Here is a 21,468-nt window from a genome sequence, read left to right as displayed (position 1 = left end):
TGTCTCCTCTTTCCCCACAAGGAAAGGACAGGCAAGCCGGTTCAGCCAATGTGATTCTTGCAAGGGCTTAGCTGGGGGAGTGGGGGGTTTCTTGTTGTTTATGGTGGGGGGGGGGGAGAGGAAGGGAAGCCAGTCTCTTTCCTCCTCTCCAGGCAGAAGCACAGGGGCTGGAGGTGAGGGCGGGTGCCACCGTGACTTTTTAAAGAGGAGGGGGAGAAATAAAACTTTTGGGGGGCTTTGTTTTTGCTCCTTTGTTCACATCCTGATCCCATCCCACCCCTGTTCTTTTTCTTTCTTTCTGCAGAAGCAACTGAAGATCCAGAGAGAGGGAAGCAGATCTGGCAACGCTAAGCTGAGCCACCCCACCCGACCCCCTGGTCCCGAAGGGCAGCCCCTCCCCCAGCCAAGATGTCCCAGCTGTCTGTCAAGGAACATCTGGACGGGATTCTCTCTGACTTTGAAGGTGAGCAAATGGGCATTGGGCTTTTGGAGGGGCAAGTTTCCCTTCCCCCCCATGAGTCGCTGTCGCTTCTCCGCATGCGATTTGCTTCACTTCTCGTTTAAAAGGCGCCCAGCGCCTTGCTAAACAGGCCTGGGCTCAGCGCCATAGGGAAGGGGTGGCTCTTGTACAAACTTTGACATGAAGGAGAGACACCCAGACCTTACAGGGTGGATGGGCTGCGTCAGCCTGTAGCCTTGGATCTGAGAAATTAATGAACTCCCGACACGCTGGAGCCTGTGTTTCCAGGATAAAAGGGGTCGATTTGCCTGCTCGGTTTCTAAACAAAGAGGAACGTGGAGGACCCCTGCCTGGAAACTCACGTCAGGGGCTGAGCATGGGGCCTGTGGAAATGGGCACTGGATTCAAGTCCCTATGATGCTCCAAGGGCAAATTTCTAGTCCTCACGGATGCACAAGTTTCTAGTCCTCACAGAGGCACAGATACGTTTGACAGTCTGTGAGGAAGGCATGAGGAATCCAGGAGTTCTGAAAGGGGCTTCTAATGGTTGTGGGACTGCAGGGCCCCAACGGCCTTAGGGTCCCTCCCCTGGCTTGCAAAAATCAGCACAGATTATGCAAAGGAGCAAAGACAGTTTCAGAGTGTTGCCCGTGTTGGTCTGCAGTAAAGGAGCTAGATTGGCATCTGGTTGGCACCTCAGAGACCAACCAGAGTTTCTCCCTTCGTAGCGCCTTGATCCATTGATCTTGAGCAGCATAAATTTAACGTTTGAGGGATATAAGGACTGAAATAAATCTTGCCACTGACAACGTAGCCTTGGAATCCCTGTCACTTAATAAAAAAGGCATTATGTCAGACACAGAGGCATTAGATTGATATGTTAAAAGGGGAGAGATATAATGTGATCGAAGTTCCTCATAAAAGCGGTATTCCAAGAGGGCGTGAGCTAATGAATCAACAGAGCCAGAAGAGCAAGGACAGGTCCTGTCTGGGTATGGTATGTTCAAAATCCTACCCTGTATAACCATAGAGGGGTTTGCATTCTAGCTAAAAAGAAGGCTCTAGAAAGACCCTGAAACAACCAGAGTTTCAGGGTGTAAGCTTTCCAGAGTCAAAGCTCTCTTCTTCGCTGTGAAGCAGTGGACGTTTTCGGAATAAAGGCTGTGCGACGAGAGAGATCCGGGCCAAGGTGCTCCAGTCGGAGAACGGGATTTAGCTTTTCATACTTAATTATCGGTTCATACGATCCATGGCTAACATAGGGGCCGAATCCCGTGGGTGAGCTCCGCTAGCGGCACAGCCTTCCGCCAGCTCCTTTGAGGTGGCGGAAGGCTCCACAGGGCTGCCGGAAAGTGCCACGCTAGCCCGGCTCCTCTGCAGAACCCAGCCTGTGAACGATAAGTCCAAGATGCTAATCTCAAGTAGATTCCGTCTCCGATTAGATCACCGCTTTTATCAGCGTGGGACCCTTCGCTTTGGGTGTGTCCAAGGCCACACAGGAGGCCTCAAATCTGCCACCCTGCCGTGTGTGTATATAGTGGGGTGGTGCGCAGGGACAGATAGGAAGGAGCGTTTCTACTGTACCTGTGTGGCTCTGTGTACTTTAATCTGTTTGTGTAAGTGGTGTGAGGGGTGGGGGGTCTTTCGGTACGCCAAGGGCCCTTTGAATGTGTACTTTTAAAGGTGGGATTGGAGGTGGCCGTCGTGGTGTGAAGTGAACTCAAAATGACACACATACCCTTTCTTTTACCATTCCTAACAAAATGCAGTCATCTCTCTCCTGGCTCCGGTAGGCTCTGGAGACTCAAACTGCAGAATTCTCTCCCCTCCCCTCCACCCCAGTAATGCCAAAACGGTGTCTTCCCAAACACATTGGCAGGGTGCAATCCACCCGGAATTTCTCCCCCGTGAGCCACGTTGAAGATTCCCTGCATGCAGAAAACAAGCATCTCAAGGCAAATGTCAGGTTGAAACATCTCCCGCCGGCAGGCTAGATTTCCATGAGCGGGACAGTTGCCTAAGGTTGCAGTTCTGCCTGTTGGCAAACTCCCTGCACATGGAAACTGAGCCACGTTTGCCTAGCACCAGAGACGCTCACTTTCTACCTGCAGGCCATCTTCTACATTGGTGGGGAGGAGTTCGGCATTCAGTCTCCCTGCCTGCACTCTGAAATGGCACCCCCCGCGGAGCTTTCTCAGTGCCTTTGGCCTACCTCTGGGTCAAAGTATATGTTTCTCTCAAAAGTTCTCCTTCTCACCAGTCCTTGTCTGACTAAGGGGAATCAGCCTTCTTGCTTTAAGCCAAGGGGGCTCTGTGCTCTGTAGTGTGAAAGCGAACAAACACCTTTGCTATAGAGGTCTATAGAGGCAAGCCCCACTGGAACACCTGAGGCTTGGTTACCTTTTCAGCACGCTTATACAGGCAACACCGGCTTCCAAAGCAGCTCATGGGAATTAAAAAAAAAAAGTATAAATGAAAATGGGCCTATAAAAACCAACTCTTCTTCTTCTTCCTCTTCCTCTCAGCCCCCCCTACTTCACAGGATGTTTGTTGTGGGGAGGGGAAGGGAAGGCGATTGTAAGCCAGTTTGATTCTTCCTTAAGTGGTAGAGAAAGTCGGCATATAAAAACCAACTCTTCTTTTTCCTCTTCCTCTTCCTCTTCTTCCATGCCTGATGGGACAAACGGGCAGGTGTAGCGGAGTTCCCACATGGCTTGCAAGGAGCAGTAGGGACGCTCTCAGCATGCTGTCTTGAGAATTAATAGAACCTCCAGGTTCGGAGGCAATGTACCTTTGCATACCACCCTCTCGGTGGGGAGAAAACAGCCGGGGAAAGCTCTCACCTTCACGCCCGGTTTCCCAGCCCCAGTGTCACTGCAGAGAGGAGGTGGGCAGGATTTTGAACTTGTTGGATGTTTGACCTGCTTCGGTGTGCGTTCTTAAAAAGGAGAGCTGGTGTGGTGTAGCGGTTAGAGTGTTGGACTAGGATCTGGGAGACCCTGGTTTGAATCCCCAGTCTGCCATGAAAAGCTTGCTGGGTGGCCTAATGTACCATACTGGGTTGTTGTGAAGGTAAAATGGAAAAGAGAAGAATAATTTTAAGCCACTCTTGAGTCCCCATAGGGGAGAAAAGTGGACAAGCTCAATATATATTAAAACTGTCCCACTTATTGGCTTTGTGGGGAGGGGTGTGGCTCAGTGGTAGAGTATTCTTGGCATGCAGAAGCATCCCATGTTCAATCCCCAGCATCTCCAGTTAAAGGGACCAGACAAGTAGGTGATGTGAAAGACCCCTGCCTGAGACCCTGGAGAGCTGCCCCCAGTCTGAGTAGACAGTATTGACTTGGATGGACCACGGGTCTGATTCAGTAGAAGGCAGCTCCACGAGTCCATGCTCCCGTGCTCTCTGGCAGGGCGGACGTTTTGCTCATGGAAGGTGGAAAGGTTGCAGGGAGATGAGAGCTTACTGGGACGAGCAGAGGGGTTTCCCGCTAAGCCCGGGCTGGCTTGTCAGCAGCTAGGGAAACTGGCGGCTTTGGCAGGGGGCCACTTGGGAGAGCAGCTGTCTGGACACACGTTGGGCTGCAATGCAGGTAGTTCCTCCAGCCCCACCATAGCATTAAAGTATAGCTTTATCCGGGAGAGGCTGCAAGAGCAAAAGGAGGCAGCCACAGGGGGCGGGGTGGGGTGGAGCGCTGACAATCGCCAGCTTGTCTCTGTGAAGACAGGAAGGGGGGGAGAGAGAGAGAGGGGGGGGGAGCTTTCAATGACCAGCTGTTGGTGTGGCAGGATCTCCACTTCAGCATTTCACAGATTGTAATTAAGGAAAGTTTTGGTGCAGGGCGAGAGAGACATGCTGGCGGAGACCCTTGCAGGCCAGGCTGGGGCCGTGCTGGGGTTTCCAGGGAACTGCCCTACCCAGCAAAGGCAGAGAACAAGCCTCTTTCTGAGAGCGGGGCCCAAAGTCTGTGCTGGGGGTGGGGGCAGACCCACTGCAGGCATTGTTTGGTGGAACATGTCAAAAGGTAGGGTCCCAACTTCCAGGTACTAGCTGGAGATCTCCTGCTATTACAGCTGATCTCCAGCCGACATAGATCAGTTCCCCTGGAGAAAATGGGCCGCTTTGGCCATTGGACTCTATGGCATTGAAGTCCCTCCCCTCTCCAAACCCCACCCTCCTCAGGCTCCACCCCAAAAACCTCCCACTGGTGGCGAAGAGGGACCTGGCAACCCTATCGAAAGGGGATTCCACGAGGTTGCTGGACCTGAAGGCCGCAGCTGGGTGGCAGAGCCTCAGCTTTTCATGCCGAAGTTCCCAGCTTTTGTCTCCAGTTAAAGGCTCCCAGGGAGCAGGTAGGGATGCCAACCTCCAGGTGGGACCTAGGGACCCCCCCCCCCCGGAATTACAGCTCATCTCCAGACTGCAGAGATCAGTCCCCCTGGAGGGAATGGCTGCTTGGGAGGGTGGCCTTGTACCCCACTGAGGTCCCTGTCCTCCCCAGGCTCCATCCCCAAATCTCAAGGACTTTCCCAACCTGGATCTGGCAGCTCTACCCACCCACCCCATCTCCCATCTGACATATAAGCTTTTGAGATATATAAGCTGGCATCTTTACATATAAGCTCCCTTCATCTGCTTTGACTCTCGAAAGCTTCTACCCCAAATGGCTTGTTGGCCCCTTAAGGTGCTACTGGACCTGAATCTAGCTGCCCTACGGCAGGCAGGGACGACTACCCTCCGAAACACACAAGTTCAATAAGATCTTCATGGCCAGGAGGAGTAGAAACCTGTCTCTTTTTTCCCCCTTTCCCCACTCAAATGAAAGCAGATATTCTGGGAGAACTCCATTCTCGCCTCCTCCTGCTCTTGCAGCCGTCCTTCCAGCAAAGTCATGGCGTACCCACGACCGTGCATAGAAGTGTTGAGTGTCCTTATGGCTTCCTCTCCCTTCTCAGGAAGCAGGCTAGAACATGGATGCGTTGTCTCCTAAGTTTCTGGGAAGTGGGGAGCCCCTGTTGGCAGAGGTGGGTCGGATTGCCTTTCTCCCCTCTTTCTGGGCTGCCGTAAATTGGCGGTGGGAACAGTTTTCAAGGGAGCCAAAGGTGAGCAAGGAAGGGGAGGGCGGGCATTCTCTTATTGCACACCGAGGAATGCGCGCACCCTCTGTAATTATGGACGTTCACCTTTCGGCTGGCGGGCGAGAGGAGGAATTGGAATGCTCCTGGGTTGCGCCGGCAAGGTTGGGTCGCAGTGAGGCAAAAACCAGGACTCGCTTCTGGTGGCGGAGGAGGGAGGGCGGCGTCTGTTTGGGGTCGTGGCCATTTTTGTACGGCCGGATCGTCCCGCTTCGATTGCTGAAATGGTAGCCAAAGCGTATCTGTGGATCCATGGTCATGTTCTCTGTTTATGTCCCTGGGGTGAAGGAGAGCACAGAGAAAAAAATGGCTAGGCTGTTCCTTTCCCCCCCCCCCCACTTCTTCTTCATGCAATCCCTCTTGGCCATCCCCGGGTACTTGAGGCTGTACCTTGGAAGTGTGAACCCATGCTGCCAGTCTTTTGGCATCACTGGGCAACTTAAACCAAGGTTTTGCCAACATGCTATGTATGCTTCAGCGACCGCTAAAACTGGCAACAAGCCAGCTTGTTTTTATTTCCTTTGTTGGCATTCCCTCGTTCTGCCAAGGAGCTCTGGATGATGCATGCAGCATTATCTTATCTGACCTCCGCAACAGCCATGCGAGGTAGATTAGGGTGGGAGAGGAGGGGGCGGCCCAAGCTCCCCCAGTGAGCTTCGTGACAGGGTGTATGGATTTGAACTCAAGTCTCCATGGTCCTAATCGAGCACCCCCTGCCATTTTGCAGCTGAGACTAGGAATACAACACTTGCCAAGACTCTTCATACTGGTGGCGGCAGCGGGGTCTGGAAATGCTTTAAGTGGCGAGTCTGTTCTTGTGCCTTTCTTTCAAAGTTCACCTTAGTAAAGACGTGGCGCTACTGATCTGAATGGAACGGTTGGCTTTAAAAGCCAGCCTGCGGTTTAATTTAAAAATCTGTTTTGTCAACAGCCTTATTGCTGGAGCTGCAGGTGGAAAGGGTGTCTTGTTGGGTCTGTCCAGCTGCGAGCATCCCTTCTTCCCCTTGGGCCAGGCTTGGATTCCCAGCTGACAGTGATGGAGGGCCGGGTGTCGGCCGCTCTGCCTAGTTCAGGGGTCAGCAGCGGAGTTGCTGGGGGTTGCACCTCTGAGGGCACGAGGGGCAGAGGGCAGGAATGAATTCCTCGTTCAGCCCTGGGGCGAGGCTGTAAATGATACCGTCTGTGATGGACACTTTTGGGCTCGGGAGGGGGAAAGGGAAGGAGCTGGCAGAGAGAGGGGAAGAAACAGGAAGGGTCTCAAGGTAGGGGCAACGTCCCGGACCGGGCAAAACTGGTTCTGGCTGAGAGGAGACTTGCTTGTGTTCACCATGGAATGATTTTGCTCTACACATTTCCCTCAGTGAAATGGATGTCCAACCTTTTACTCCAGATCCAGTGATTGCTAAATTCAATGAATATTTGATACCTGTAATTGATATGCAGAGTTGACTTCTTCTGTGTGCTTATCATGCGAGCAAACAGGGAGAGATTCAAAGGGCCCATTGAGGACAGATTCTCCCATGAGATATTTAAAACAAAGCCAGGGCATTGGCCAGAGAGAGATGGAGTTATCTGGGGAAATGAGGTACCCAAGGTTGGGTGGGGGGAAATAAATACTGAAAATATAATTTATTAGAAGCTCTAAAGGTTAAAATTATTTAAAAACATTAAAATAGCTCAATGGCATTTCCTGAGGTTGATAACTGTAACCACATACCAATCGCGTTTCGGCCTATAGGGCCTTCATCAGTAGTTAATTAAAACCCTTGTTAAGTCTGCACACATTTACAGAAATAAATTAATAAATACATATACAAACAGTTCAAACCCAACCAGGCATGTGCATAGGTTTTAAAATTGGTCTGCTTTACTAGGTTGATACCTGCACACATAGTCTATGAGAGACATATACTAACCAGTATTACAACTAGAACCTATCTGACCAGATGTTTGAGTAATTGGGAATAGATTTTACAACCTATGCACATGCCTGGATTTGTTTTCCCACTCCTACATACGAAGCCAGCAGGGCTGGCCCAACCCCAGGAGCCATTGGCTGTGACACTGGAAATGACAACAGGCATCATCTCAGGTTGGGAACAGTTTGTGCGGCCCTTACTGGGACCACAGCTCAGCTTGTTTTAATGGCAGAGCCTCCCCTGCTTTGGGCGCTTGGAAAGCACCATGTAAACCCCAAGCTTGATCCCAGAGTGGCTGGGCAGCGGGTGACATCGGTAATAGCTGAAGAGAGATTCAACATCACATCCGCCGCAGCCCTTCCAGGTCTGTGCAGGGTCAAATCGCATTTGGGGCAGGTGACTGGAACTCTGGAGACAACATTGTCTCCTCTGTCCAGCCGCTCTGAGAGAGAGAAGTTTGCCGAAATCACGCCTTCTGCTCCCTTATGTCCTTGACCTTTTCCACCTGCCCACCTGTGCCTGGGCCATAAGCTCGAGGTCCGCTTGATCGACTCCCTGTGGATATCAAAAGAGACCAGAACAAGATTACGAGGGCCCTCTTCTACACCTGCAACACGACCCAATTCGTTATCTCTAAAACTTTATCTCAGGGGAGTCTCCTTTGACAGTGAAGAAATGCCACTGGGGCAAGAGAATTGTGCCGGTCAGTATTTTTCAGTGGAGGTCAGCCATTAGACAGCGCACGGCTCTTTGTTCTTGAGGAAGAGGAGGGGGGGCAAAGAGACGCTTCGTTTTTCCAACAAATCCTAACAATCTCTGTTTTATGTGATTCAGTGCCCGAGATTCTCTAACCCCAGCAGCATCTGGCCGGCTGTTTGAAGCCACTGTGCACACCGTAGTCTAGGTTTATAAATAGCCACTCGCCCGTTCAACCTGTGGCAAAGCAAGAATCGTCTCCAGGTGAGCAGGCAGGCGAGCTGTGCAAACGTTCGTTGCGCTTCTTAGGTCACGATCCGCTAATATCTGTCGGAGGGGGTGCTTTGCTTGCTTTGCCTTCTGGCGCCTGTTTGTTTTGAGCAAAGTTAAGTTTAGTTAGGCAACGAGGGAGGAAACCAGAGAAAATTTCAACGCGAGGCAGGTGTGATGGAATCGGAGAATCTCGCTTGCCCCTTTCTGTCCCCGGCACAGTCGGTGGCTTCCAGGTGGGGGGCGGCACGCATTCCAGGCCCACGAGTGGTAATTGGACGAGAGGAAGCTTGTTGGGACAGATTCTCCTGCCTGTTTGGTTTCCCTAGGAAACGTCTCTTCTAAGTCCTTCCTTCCAGGTGTAATCTCATCTTGTTTTCTAGCTACTCGGGAGATCCACTTTCATCTCCCAAGAGCCACAGGGAAAGAATCGGTTGCAAAAAAAACCCAGCAACACCTCCCTGTATCTCTTTGACCATCACAAACCTGTTAGCTCTTAAATCCCTCCAACAGTTAACCCAGGGGGTGGTCATTAAAAGGGGCATTCTCTAGGGCAGGAATACAGAGAGCTTCACGCCCAAAAGCGTATCAGGAATCAGAAGCCTACGTGGTAGGCTGCAAAAAAATATATTGTAGCCAGCGTGGTGTAGCGGTTAAGAGCGGTGGTTTGGAGCGGTGGAGTCTGATTTGGAGAGCCGGGTTCGATTCCCCACTCCTCCACATGAGTGGCGGAGGCTAATCTGGCAAACTGGATTTGTTTCCCCACTCCTCCACACAAAGCCAGCTGGGTGACCTTGGGCTAGTCACAGCTCTCTCAGCCCCACCTACCTCACAGGGTGTCTGTTGTGGGGAGGGGAAGGGAAGGTGATTGTAAGCCAGTTTGAGTCTCCCTTAAATGGTAAGAGGAAGTCGGCATATAAAAAGCAACTCTTCTTCCTCCTCCTCTTCTTCTTCTTCTTCTTCTTCCTGCTCCTCTTCCTCTTCCTCCTTCTCTTCTGGAAACTTTGCCACCTCTGAACGTCTCTTGCCTTGAAACCCTACAGGGTTGCCATAAGTCAGCTATGCCTTGATGGCAACCCCCCCCCCAAAAAAAAGCTAACCATTACTAGTGGAATGACCTGCGTTCAGACAGTCGTGCTCACACTAGTTATACGTTTATTTTATTTCTTTAAAATGTTGCTCTCCCACCTCTCCACAATGTGCTTGAAGGTGGATTACAAAGGTGACTTTCAATTAAACTTTGGGATCACGTCTGAACCGAGCTGCAGGGCGAACGTTGCCAAGGTCTCTACTTTCCAGTGGGAAAGTGCCGTGATTTTTACTCCAAGGGTCCTCCTTTGATGGCTTAATGATTACACTTTGATCCTGTTTTCTCATACCGACCTTTAGGCTCCTGACATGCACACCTTCTGTCTAAAACCGTCCGGCAGCATTCCCATCCCAGCCTCACATGGAGTTTGGTCGGCCTGGGCAGAAGGCGATTTCAAAGCATCATGTTTCAGAGGTGTCACTGGGGTCGAGTGATGGCTGCTGGCATCTCTGGACACCGCCAGCCTGTTGAGGCTTTTCAAGCACTGCCCCAGGGAAATGTCTAGCGCAGGGATCCCAATGTAGCGCCCATAGGAGCCATAGTTCCCGCTGACACCATTGGTGTAGTGGTTAAGAGCTGTGGTTTGGAGCGGTGGACTCTGATCCGGAGAACTGGGTTTGATTCCCCACTCCTCCACATGCACGGCAGAGGCTAATCTGGTGAACCAGGTTGGTTTCCCCGCTCCTCCACATGAAGCCTGCTGGGTGACCTTGGGCTAGTGCCAGCAGCTTTAGGGGTACCTTTTTGAGTGGGGCAAAAGGCCGGAGGGAAGGTCCAAAATCCCCTCTCTCCTGCCACGCTGTTCTCCCCCTTGGCAAAGCGACCCCGATAGTTACATTTGGAAACGCGAAAGAAAAAGATCCAGCGCAATGACTGGGAAAAGAAAATGTAAGGTGCCATTTGTGCCCGACAGAGTTTGGATCATCTGGAGTTTGGACCATCTCTTAAGCCCAGTTATCCGGTTAGAGGCTATTTGAGGAGCCCCAGCCTGTGGGCACTTCTGGGATTTTGAGAGCCGACTGTGGGCACCACCACGAAATGGCTGCCGGGGGTACTTGAGCCCACACCAGAAAATCTTGGGCGGTTGCGAGCCACAGCACCCTCTTACCATGGAGGAGCGGGTGCTCCCTGCAGGCACAGCGGGTTCTTCTGAACACATGAACACACGAAGCTGCTTTCTACTGAACCAGACCCTCGGTCCATCAAAGTCAGTACTGTCTACACAGACCGGCAGCGGCTCTTCGGGGTCTCAGGCAGAGGCCTTTCATATACCACCTACTTGCCTAGTCCCTTTAAGTGGAGATGCCGGGGATTGAACCTGGGGCCTTCTGCATGCCAAGCAGATGCTCTACCACTGAGCCACAGCCCCTCCCACTTCAGTGAACACCCACTACTTCAGTTAAATGGAGGTAAAAGCCAACGGGCACCAAGAAATCCATTGGCAGGGGGTATGGTTGCCCACTGGCTCTGTGCTGGGGACCCCTGTGCAGTTTGCTTCTCTTTTTACTGCGCAGCTTAGCTCACTTGTTTGAGCAATATATGGATAGATTTCCTATCCTTTCCTTTGCCTGCTGTAAGTGTATCTGGAGCAGTGTGCTTTGCTCTTTCTTGCTGTCTGCTTCTGGCACCCTTGCTAGAATCTGAATAATGTGGAATAATTTGCAGGAAAAGGAGACCGGGGGGGGGGGTCATTACTGGAGTCTTACAGTCTTATAGAGTTAATTGAACAATACTCTGGAAGCACGCAGCTCATTCTCTGGCACGGCTCGAAACCCACGCTTTCCTTGTAAGGCCAAGAGCAGAAGTACGGGGTGGGAGAAAGTGGTCGTCCTTATCTTCGCAACCCTGAAGATTAATTTTAGGGGGGAAAGAGGATTTAGACGGGAGGGCGGAGTGGAGTGGGAGTAGGGCGGTTAGATAGATGGATGAGCCAGAACCCTGAGCCCGTCCCAACCTGCATTCCTGGCCTCTCCTCTCTCACGAACTTTCCTTCGCCCTCGAAGCCCCGGTTAAACTGTAGCAGGCGCGGAGGGAGGGGGAAAGCGGTCCAGGGGGCAGGATCCGATTACTCGGGGATGCCTCCGGAGGGATCCCTTTACACTCCGCGGCTGGAGGGGGATAAAGTGGTTACTGTTTTGTCCCGTCCCCGTCCCCCCCCCCCCAGGGGGAACCGTTTGAAGCAGATGACATGGATACCGTATCTCCAAGAGATAAAACACGCCAAACAATTAGATGTGGGAGATTGGAGGCCTCAGGAGCAGATCCAAGAGCCGACTCTGGTTTCCCCAGGGGGAGCCGCCAACAAAAAAACCTCCCTTCTGCGGAGGCAGGGAGTGCGAGCCAAGCGGTGTCTTCCTTTCTTCCCCATTTTTTTTTTTTTTGCACCCAATTCCAAAACAGGAAAAGAGACGCTTGCTTTGAGCTACCACCCTCAAAGGTTTCGAAAGGGGCCTTCCACAGTGGCGGATTCCAGCGGTGTAAACCCATCCGCACCCTTTAGAGAATCCCCCGGGTTTCCCCTGCTAGATTCGAGTTCAGTAGCGCCATAGAAACAAGATTTTTGAGGCATACCCTTTCGAGAATCAAAGCTCCCTTTTGTCAGATCTGATGAACGGAGCTTTTGACGCTCGAAAGCTTATACCCCGAAAATCTTGGTGGTGCTACTGGACTCGAAACCTGGCTGTTCTACTGCAGACCAACCCTCTATCCTGGTGTTTCTCGTCCACTACAGCCGGCTCTGCGATGTCGCCTTCATCTTGAAGAAGGATCTCCAGAGTCTTTCTCATCACTTCTTACTCCTCCCTTCCCTTCCCTTTCCTTCCCTTCCCTTTGTCAGACTTCAGTGCCCGACTGGATGCCCTCGCTGACACCCTTCCCTTCCCTCCCCTTTCTCCCTTAGAAGCTCCTTGATCCACTGATCTTGAGCAGCATATATCTAATGTTTGAGGGATATAAGGACTGAAGCAAATCCTGCCACTGACAACGTAGCCTTGGGATCCCTGTCACTTGGTAAAAAAAAGGCATTATGTCAGACACAGAGGCATTAGATCGATATGTTAAAAGGGGAGAGATATAACTTGATCGAAGTTCCTCGTACAAGCGGCATTCCAAGAGGGTTCCTACTCCTTTCATCACCTCCTTCTTACTGGAAATGCTGGGGATTGAACCTGGGATCTTCTGCATGCCAAGCAGATGCTGTTAAACTGAGCCACGGCCCCTCCCACAGTTTTTTTTAAAAAATGGCACCGTGTCAGCGGCACAATATAACTTCTAGCAAATATCTGCATGGTAACCATAGAGTTTCGACCAAATGCTAGAGCAGCACTGGGTGACGTGATGCCACTTCCGGATATTCACTAAATAGGGTTGCCAGGTCCCTCTTCGCCACCGGCGGGAGGTTTTTTTGGGCAGACCCTGAGGAAGGCGGGGTTTGGGGAGGGGAGGGACTTCAATGCCATAGAGTCCAATGGCCAAAGCGGCCATTTCCTCCAGGTGAACTGATCTCTGTCAGCTGGAGATCAGTTGTAATAGCAGGAGATCTCCAGCTAGTACCTGGAGGTTGGCAGCCCTATCACTAGAAGTGATGTCATGCTGCCACCATGGCATCACTCCCCCCACCTCCTGTTGCTTGTCAGCCATTGGAAGGTAACTATTCATTCTGCATAAGGTTTTGTGTTTTGCCTATCTTGAGAGTGTCTCACACACTTGCTGATTACTTTTTCAACTGGATCCGGCTTCATGCCGATCTCTCTTTGTAACATCCCCTCCACCTCACATTTCTGTGGAGTATATAAATCGGCCGGATGGACTTGCGCTACGGCGCACCTGATGAAGTGAGCTCTGACTCATGAAAGCTTCTGCTGGAATACATTTTCTTAAGTCCTAGTGAGAAGGGCGGGCTATAAATGAAGTAGATGAATTAAATAAATGTCTTTTGTTCAGTCTTGCCTCTAGGTTTGCTTTATCAGCCTTGGAATTACGCAGGGTTTATTTGAACCCACGTTTTTCTAATTCTAACCCTATTCTTTCTTTGTTCCTCCGCTTTCTTCTACAGCCCTAAAGAGGTCGTTTGATATGGAAGATGCGGAAGACGTCCCGGCATTCTCTCCTTCCTCCCCGCCCCGGTCCCCTCTCGGTCCCAGCCTGCCCGGCGTCATCCTAGCTGCCGGCAACGGGGAAGGGAGGCGAGGGGGCGGCCCCATCCAGCCCGGCTACCAGTCCCTCCTCAGCCTCAGCTCCGACCCCAGCCCGGCTCAGAGCCCCGTCCTCAAGACCAGGATCAGCAGCAGTCTCTCGTTCAACCGAGGCACCGTCCACCTGGCTCGGGCCAACGGGAGCCACCTCACCCGGGTCTCCTCATTCCAAACCCGCCTGAACCCCAATGGGTTCTCCTCGTCCTTGGGGCCGGGCAGCGACAACGAGAGCCTCCACAGCTCTTCCTCCAGCTTGGAGTGCCCGACGCCCGTCAAAGGCCTTCCGAACGCCACCCCGCCGTCCGAGTCCCCTGGCATCGGAGTCTCCCAGCTCCCCAGTCCCACGCTGAAGAAGTTCTTCTCGCACGGCAGCGTCTTCCACACTGAGGCAGACCTGCCCGTCCAGCCAGTCTCCAGGGCGACCCCCAATCGCGGCTCGTTGCCATCACTTGACCTGCACATTGCCGAAGACCCCGCCCTCTGCCCGACCCCGAGCACTGACCCGGCTGCCAAGCAGAGCTCCGGTGACCAAAACTGCATTGCCCCTCTGTCAAAGACCAACACGTTTGCGACGAAGGATTCCCCCACCCCACCCTTGGAGATCGGCCAGTTGGCACACGTGACCCCTCCTGCCCCGGCCGCCAGGCAGACGGCCAAGTTGCAGAAGTTCCCCATCAGCTTGGATGGCTTGATTGAGAAGATGCCCGAGGGCTCCATTCTGGCACCCGTGCCCGACTCGGCACCCAAGCCTTTGCCGAGGGCACAGATCCACGTCAACCTCAGTGCCAGCCCTGGCTTGTCCCGGCAACCGGCAGAGATAACCAAGGAGGATAGAGCTGTTCTCATGGGTGCTGGTTTCCCATCACCCTCTTCGGGACGTTTTCTGGGAACAGCAAGTTCGGCATCCTCTCCTCAGGCGACTCTCTTCCAACTCGTCCCGCCACCTCAGGTAGGGCAAGTGGCTTGCCAGCCGTCCTTTCTCGGGCCCCCACCAATCTGGCCTACTCAAGGGACCCCAGCCACAGCCGGCCCAAGAGAACACGGCAGCGCCACGGCTAAGAGGATCGACTCCATCCCCAGCCAAGAGGGGTCCCGACGTCGGACTACAGCACCCGCTTCTTGTGCTAAGGAAGATCCCCTCGCATGGGCAAACAGATCTCTGGAGGCCTCTTCTGAGAAGAAGGGATCGCAAGGGAAGGCCTTGTTGAAGGAAGGTAGGTTCTAATAAAATCAAAGCAAAATCTGAAATGAAGGCCTGCTCCTCAGCTAAACTTTTGGAGGAGTTTGGGGAGGTGCAGAATGAGGTTGGGATAGGAGCTACATTTTTTTCCACTCTACCGATGGCATTTTTCTCCTGCCCTCCCGCTGAGGTCTGGGGGGTCCTCGTTCCTCCCCTCCTTTTCCTTGTGAGAAAAGTTGAGTGGGCCCAGATCAGTCAGCGAGCTTCGCGTGGCTTGAGCAGGGGTTTGAACTCGGTTCTCTTCGGTCCCATTCTGAAATGTTCGCCACCACAACACACTGCGTCCCCATTGCCCGTTGGCAGGTTTTCAAAAGAAGCTAAAAGGGTATCACTAACAACTAGCCACCCTTCTTAGGAGGTTATTGCTCATCTCCCAAGTAGGTCTTCCTTTGTATAGCAAAGGGCTCAATGTGCCCTTTGGCAGATGCCTTTCAATGTCCAGTTCCTTTCCCCTCCCTTGGGAAAAAAATAGATGTTTAGGATTATTCTGCACTTTATGTGGAAGCAAAACTTGTCTTTCAACAGAGAGCTGCAGCTAATCTTTGCTACTGAGGAGCATACCTGTACGATATATGGCTTTTCCATACACCGGTTTTTCTGATTTCTGATTGTATGATTTATACTATATTTTCAGGGCCAAACTAGAAGCAAGGCTGCTGACTAACAGATTTTTCATGCTTTCTCTTTCTATGTAGAACATTTTCTTTCCCGCCAATCCTCCAAGGAGCTCAGGGTGGTATATTCCCCATTGTATCCTCATAGCACCCCTGCAAGGTAGGCTAGACGGAGTGAGTGACCAGCTCAGGAGTCCCCAGCAAACTCCATCATGGTCATTAAGTAAGCTTATGGCAGGCCAGTCTCTTAACTATTGTTTTACAATAATTTTTGCCAGAAACTTTATTTCCAAATGCAGCGCAGCTGCTTGGGCAACCTATGTGGTGCAGTGATTAGAGAACTGGAGTAGGACCTAGGAGATCTGGGTTCGAATTTCGACTCAGTGACTGATCTCGGGCCAGCCTTTTTCTTTCTGTGCCCGCCTCAGCCTCAGCTACACCACAGGGCTGTTAAAAGGATGAAAGGATAAAATGAAGATAAAAAAGAGCCATGTCTGGATCCTTGGCGGAAGGGCGAGATAACATTGTGCTCGAGAGAAGCAGGGGGATGGGGTTTCCTGACAGTGAGAGGAAAGCACCCAGGACACGCTCAGAGACACTTTCCTTCCTGCTTGTAACTGTGGCTCAGTCCGCCTCCCAAATCAAAACTAGGCAAGACTAGTTTTGCTTTCTAACATCCTACCTTGCCCTAGGCGGTCAGTTTTTAATTGCGGGCATGTTGAACAGCGTAGGGGAAGGGGGAAAAAGCTCCCATCTTGCAACACCTTTGAAAGATACACTTGGCGTGAACCCTGCCCAAAGAGGGAAACAGTCATAGGCATTTCCTCGAATTCCCAGCCTCCGTCCCGTCACCGTCTGTTCCTCTCCTTGCAGCAGGTGTGGCAAGAAAGCTGCACGAACCGCCCTCTCCAGGGATGACATCAATCTCCTGCCATCTTGGCTTCTGGCGGGAGCCCAGCAGTGTAGCTAGAGAGCCGGCGCCTTCAGGCTGCGAAGAGGCTTAATCCCCGAGGTCTTGAGGGTAGACGGGGCTGTTTCACCCAGGATCCGTCCTCTGCCAAGGGTGCACAAAGTCACCGCCGTTTATTTTTCCTGGCGCAGCTCCCGGGCCTCTAAAAACTGGACGGCGAGCATGAATGGAGCGGAAATCTTGGGCGCACGCCATCCGGAAACGGTGACCGTATTTGCAGTTTGTCAGCCGGTCCCGTTAAAACACATGGGCAAATGTAAGCTTTGTATTACTAAATCTGTATGCTGCCTTTGAAAAATGAAAAGCAGACCCCCATCCAAAACATTGTGAAGGGGAGACAGAAGATAGGGTGAATTATCTATCCAGGGACTGTTTTTTCCTCCACCCTTCTTCAAAGCAGCATACACGGCTCTCCCCTCCTTCCTTTTATCCTCGCAACAACCCTGCGAGGTAGGATAGGCTGAGAGAGAGGGATTGGCCCAGATCACCCAGCGAGCGTCACGGCCGTGTGGAGATTTGAACCCAGTCTCCCGGGACTTACTCTAACGCTCTTACCCGCTAGACGACACAGGCTGTCACATGCTTTGGTACAAGCTACACGGGTCAGTGGAGATCTGAGTTCAGATCCTCAGGTGTATAAATTAAGCTGTAAAACGTAATCATACAGGTTGGGGCTGGGGGAGCCTGAGCGGTTTTCCTGATCAAGAATCTACCCCCTTTCCTGTTACCTTACAGTAGGGGGAAAGGTCAGAGTCTCTTGCGGTACCCATTTTTGCGTGGTTTGGGCTTAAGGCAGCCGGGGTGTGTATGGCATTTTGTTTACGAAAACAGTATGCAGGGAAGAGTGAACTATCCCCCCCTTCCGTCGCACTGTGGTCCTGATCCACAGGGCTCCCTCCAACTTCTTTTTTGCAGCATGGCCTGAAATTGGCATTGCAAGGGGGACCGTCAGACCCATCAAACAGAGAGGGTCCCCCCTGTGATGCGGCCCAGAATCCCCTGCTGCATGCAGGCCTCTACAGCCAGCCCCAGGGACTCCTGCAGCAGCTAGGCAAAGGGGTTTCCAGGGCATACTATGGAAAACATGCTGCTTCCAAACCCCCAAGCCCAGCTGTTTCCTCTGCAGGAAGGAGCCGTTCAGCTGGGCTATCCATGTTGCATGTTCCCGCTCAGCGAGAGAGACCCTGTGTGTGTGTGTGGAAGAGTGCACCAGAGTGTCGGTCTTCCCTGCGGCCTGTCATTACTTCCCCAAGCACCCACCACACCCTTCCTACTGGCGGCCTTTCTCTTCAGAGGACGTGGGCTGAGTTTGCAGTGTGTCTCTGTGTGTAGGGGCTGGGACGTTCCTTGCATGCACTCGCTATGCCTGCCATGGCCGATTCTTCCCCCCCCCCCGGGGTCAGCCACAGTTGCTCCTCATAGCTTCCCAGCGAGAGAGATCTCACTCAGCAACTGGCGACACTGGGCCACGTGCTTTGCAGAACTTCCTCATAACCGAGGCAGAGGATAACAAAGCGGTTCTCTGTTTTCGGTCTCGCTTCCCCGTCACGTCCGGCCGTGCCGTCTGTCTTCTCCGGGTTGGGATTTGGATCGTGCTGTTGCCACTCCCATGGAGGGGGGGTTTTAGACGACTGGTTTGTGCAGCGGTGGCCACACCGAGAAGCTCTCGAGATAACTCACGCAAGGGTGCCGCAAATTAGTTCCTGCTGAAAGACCTGTCATCATTCTAGAGGATTTAAAATCAGGGAAGCTATTCAGGAGCGGTAAAAAGATAATTCCCCCCCCACACACACACACACCTTAAATGTTTGGAGCGTGCAAGGGAAATTGTACACTGCATTTGACGTTATGAGTGGGAACCCGTGTCAGCAGCCAAACCCCAAACCCAGCACAGAGACCTCTGCCCACACCCCGGTGCCTAGGGTTGCCAGGTCCCTCTTCGTCACCGGCGGGAGGGTTTGGGGGTGGAGCCTGGAGAGGGTGGGGTTTGGGGAGGGGAGGGACTTCAATGCCGCAGAGTCCGATTGCCAAAGCGGCCATTTTCTCCAGGTGAACTGATCCCTATCGGCTGGAGATCACTTGTAATAGCGGGAGATCTCCAGCTACTACCTGGAGGTTTGCAACCCAACCCGTACCCTCTCACCTGCCTGCTTCTCCTCTCTGCTGTCACGTCTGCTTTCCAGCTAACTCCAAGCCAATCACCTCTCCCTCTCTGTTTGGGTGGCAGGGCGGGATCGGGCCCAGAGGGAGAGAGTAAACCTATTTACTTGCATCATTTATGCCCTGCCTTTCTCCCCCAGTGGGGGCCCAAAGCAGCTTACCTCATTCTCTCCGCCTCTGTTTTGTCCACAGCGTGGTGTACTCGTTAAGAGCAGTGGTTTGGAGCGGTGGACTCTGATCTGGAGAACCGGGTTCAATTCCCACTCCTCCACATGAGCGGCAGAGGCTAATCTGGTGAACTGGGTTGGTTCCCCCACTCCTACACATGAAGCCAGCTGGGTGACCTTGGGATAGTCACAGCTCTCTCAGCCCTACCTACCTCACAGGGTGTCTGTTGTGGGGAGGGGAAGGGAAGGTAATTGTAAGCCGGTTTCATTCTTCTTTAAGTGTTGGAGAAAGTCCTCCTCCTCCTCTTCCTCTTCCTCTTCCTCTTCCTCTTCCTCCTCCTCCTCCTCCTCCTCCTCCTCCTTCTTCTTCTTCTTCTTCTTCTTCTCCTTCTCCTTTTCCTTCTCCTCCTTCTCCTCCTTCTCCTGTTCGGTTTTTGAAACACTGCCAAAAAAAGCTCGCACAACCTATTTACCTCCCCAAAATTAAGCATCCTCACGACAAATGCCGCTGCTCTTTCAAATCACCTTTTCTCTTTGCAAAAAAAATTAAAAATCGAGGATTGCTGCCTTCACACCCAGAAGAGGCCTTTACTGTAATTGTGTTTTTTCCCCCACCAAGCAAAGGCAGGCTAGGACAAATGTATTTCCATTAGCAGATCCTGGGGCAGGGCCGTAGTTTTTGAGCATAACACAATGATTTTGTATCCCTGCCAGCTGCGATGTTGGCTTTTCTTCCCCCTTCCTCCCTCCCACCCTGTTCTTTACTTCCCTCATTTCCTTGGCTTGGGGACAAGTTCTGAAGTCTCTTGGCACTGTCTGATCCCTTCCCCAGTCCTCCCCCCCCCCATTCCTCCCTGCAAAAAGAGGGAGGTGGCAAGGGGCCAGGATGTTCTTTAAGATCTTTAACACCTACCTAAGCATTGGAGGGAACAGCTGTATAATCACTCAAGGGGCAGGAGGGGCAGTCCCCCCCCCTCTTAACAATGGTGTTCTCCAGACACGTTCCTTGGGAAGATCTGGGGAGGAATCCTTCCCTCCCGCTGCAAAAGGGACCATTAAAATCTGGGCCTCACCCTCTGTAGACTGTTTTCTCTAGGGTTGCCAACTCTGAGTTGGGAAATAACCTGGAGATTTTCTTCGATGGTGGAATGTGCTGGCTCGGAGGGTGGTGGAGTCCCCATCTTTGGAGGTCTTTAAGCAGAGGCTGGATGGCCATCTGTGAGGAGCGCTTTGATTGTAGGATCCTGCATTGCGGGGGGAGGGTTGGGGTCACTGGGGATGTGCGGGGGAGGTAGTTGTGAATTTCCTGCATTGTGCAGGGGGTTGGACTAGATGAGCCTGGTGGCCTCTTCCAACTCAATGGGGAGGGGAGGGACTCCAATGCCATGGAGTCCAATTGCCAAAGCGGCCCTTTTTCTCCAGGGGAACTGATCTCTATCGGCTGGAGATCAGTTGTAACAGCAGGAGATCTCCAGCTAGTACCTGGAGGTTGGCAACCCTAGACATTATACCCTTCTGAAGTCCCTCCCCCAACTAGGGTTGCCAACCTCCAGGTGGTCCAAACGAGAGAAGGGCAGGATACTGTAGGGTAATTGCAAACAAAGGAACAGTACCCAAATATTGGCTACAAAAAAGTGCTATATTACAAGAGCGAAGTTACAAAATCAGTGCAAACATGAAAAACATACAAAACACCTACATGGTACAGACAAACGATTCAAACCTGGTAAGTATCTAAGCAAACAGTTAACAAAGAACGTCAATGGACGTCAATTTCAATTCATAAGGCAAATGCCCTTAGAGCAGTCCATGGAGACGGATGATCCGCTTCAGAGATCTGCTTGGAACCTTCTTGGTCCCCTTATCTTTGTCCTACTATGGTTTCGTAAATTTCTTATATTGCGACACGGGCTGATGAAGCCAAAAGCGAAACGCGCCAAATTGATCTCGATAACACGTACCAAAGATTCCTACGACATCAACCCTGGATCGATTCCTTTCCATTGAATGGCATCACGTCTCCATGGACTGCTCTAAGGGCATTTGCCTTATGAATTGAAATTGACGTTTATTGACCTTTGTTAATTGTTTGCTTAGATACTTAACAGGTTTGATTTGTTTGTCTGTTTGTACCATGTAGGTGTTTTGTATGTTTTTCATGTTTGCACTGATTTTGTAACTTCACTCTTGTAATATAGCACTTTTTTGTAGCCAATATTTGGGTGCTGTTCCTTTGTTTGCAACCTCCGGGTGGTAGCTGGACATCTCCTGGGTTTGCAACTGATCTCCAGGCGACAGAGATCAGTTCACCTGGAGAAAATGGCCGCTTTGGAAGGTGGACTCTATGGCATTAACCCCATTGAAGTCCCTCCCCAAACCCCACCCTCCTCAGGCTCCACCTTCAAAATCTCCAGGTATTTCCCAACTCGGAGTGAGTATGAATGAAATTAAATTAAACAAAATAAACATAATGGCAACAGTGGAGTATTGGTGATCCCCCCCACACCCCCCAGTCAGCTGCAGAGAACTTGGTGGTTTGATGCGGCTGTCAGC

At 51.9% G+C, this 21,468-nt stretch overlaps 1 protein-coding gene across 1 annotated transcript in view; it reads left to right on the top strand.

Moving 5' to 3' along the window:
- Positions 1 to 307: 307 nt before the first annotated feature.
- The window catches only part of SEPTIN12 (septin 12), a 52,802-nt gene continuing 31,641 nt past the window's right edge, over positions 308 to 21,468 (top strand). Inside the window, exons 1-2 of the mRNA XM_056866486.1 lie at positions 308 to 463; positions 13,626 to 14,978. Of these exons, the coding sequence (XP_056722464.1) occupies positions 409 to 463; positions 13,626 to 14,978 (1,408 nt within the window). The 5' untranslated portion in view covers positions 308 to 408. The remainder of the gene's footprint in view (positions 464 to 13,625; positions 14,979 to 21,468) is intronic.

The sequence above is a fragment of the Euleptes europaea genome, chromosome 21 (genome assembly GCF_029931775.1).
Source record: "Euleptes europaea isolate rEulEur1 chromosome 21, rEulEur1.hap1, whole genome shotgun sequence".
Lineage (NCBI taxonomy): Eukaryota > Metazoa > Chordata > Lepidosauria > Squamata > Sphaerodactylidae > Euleptes > Euleptes europaea.
Note: the sequence above shows the minus strand (reverse complement) of the source record. Positions and strands in the feature narration are given on the sequence as shown.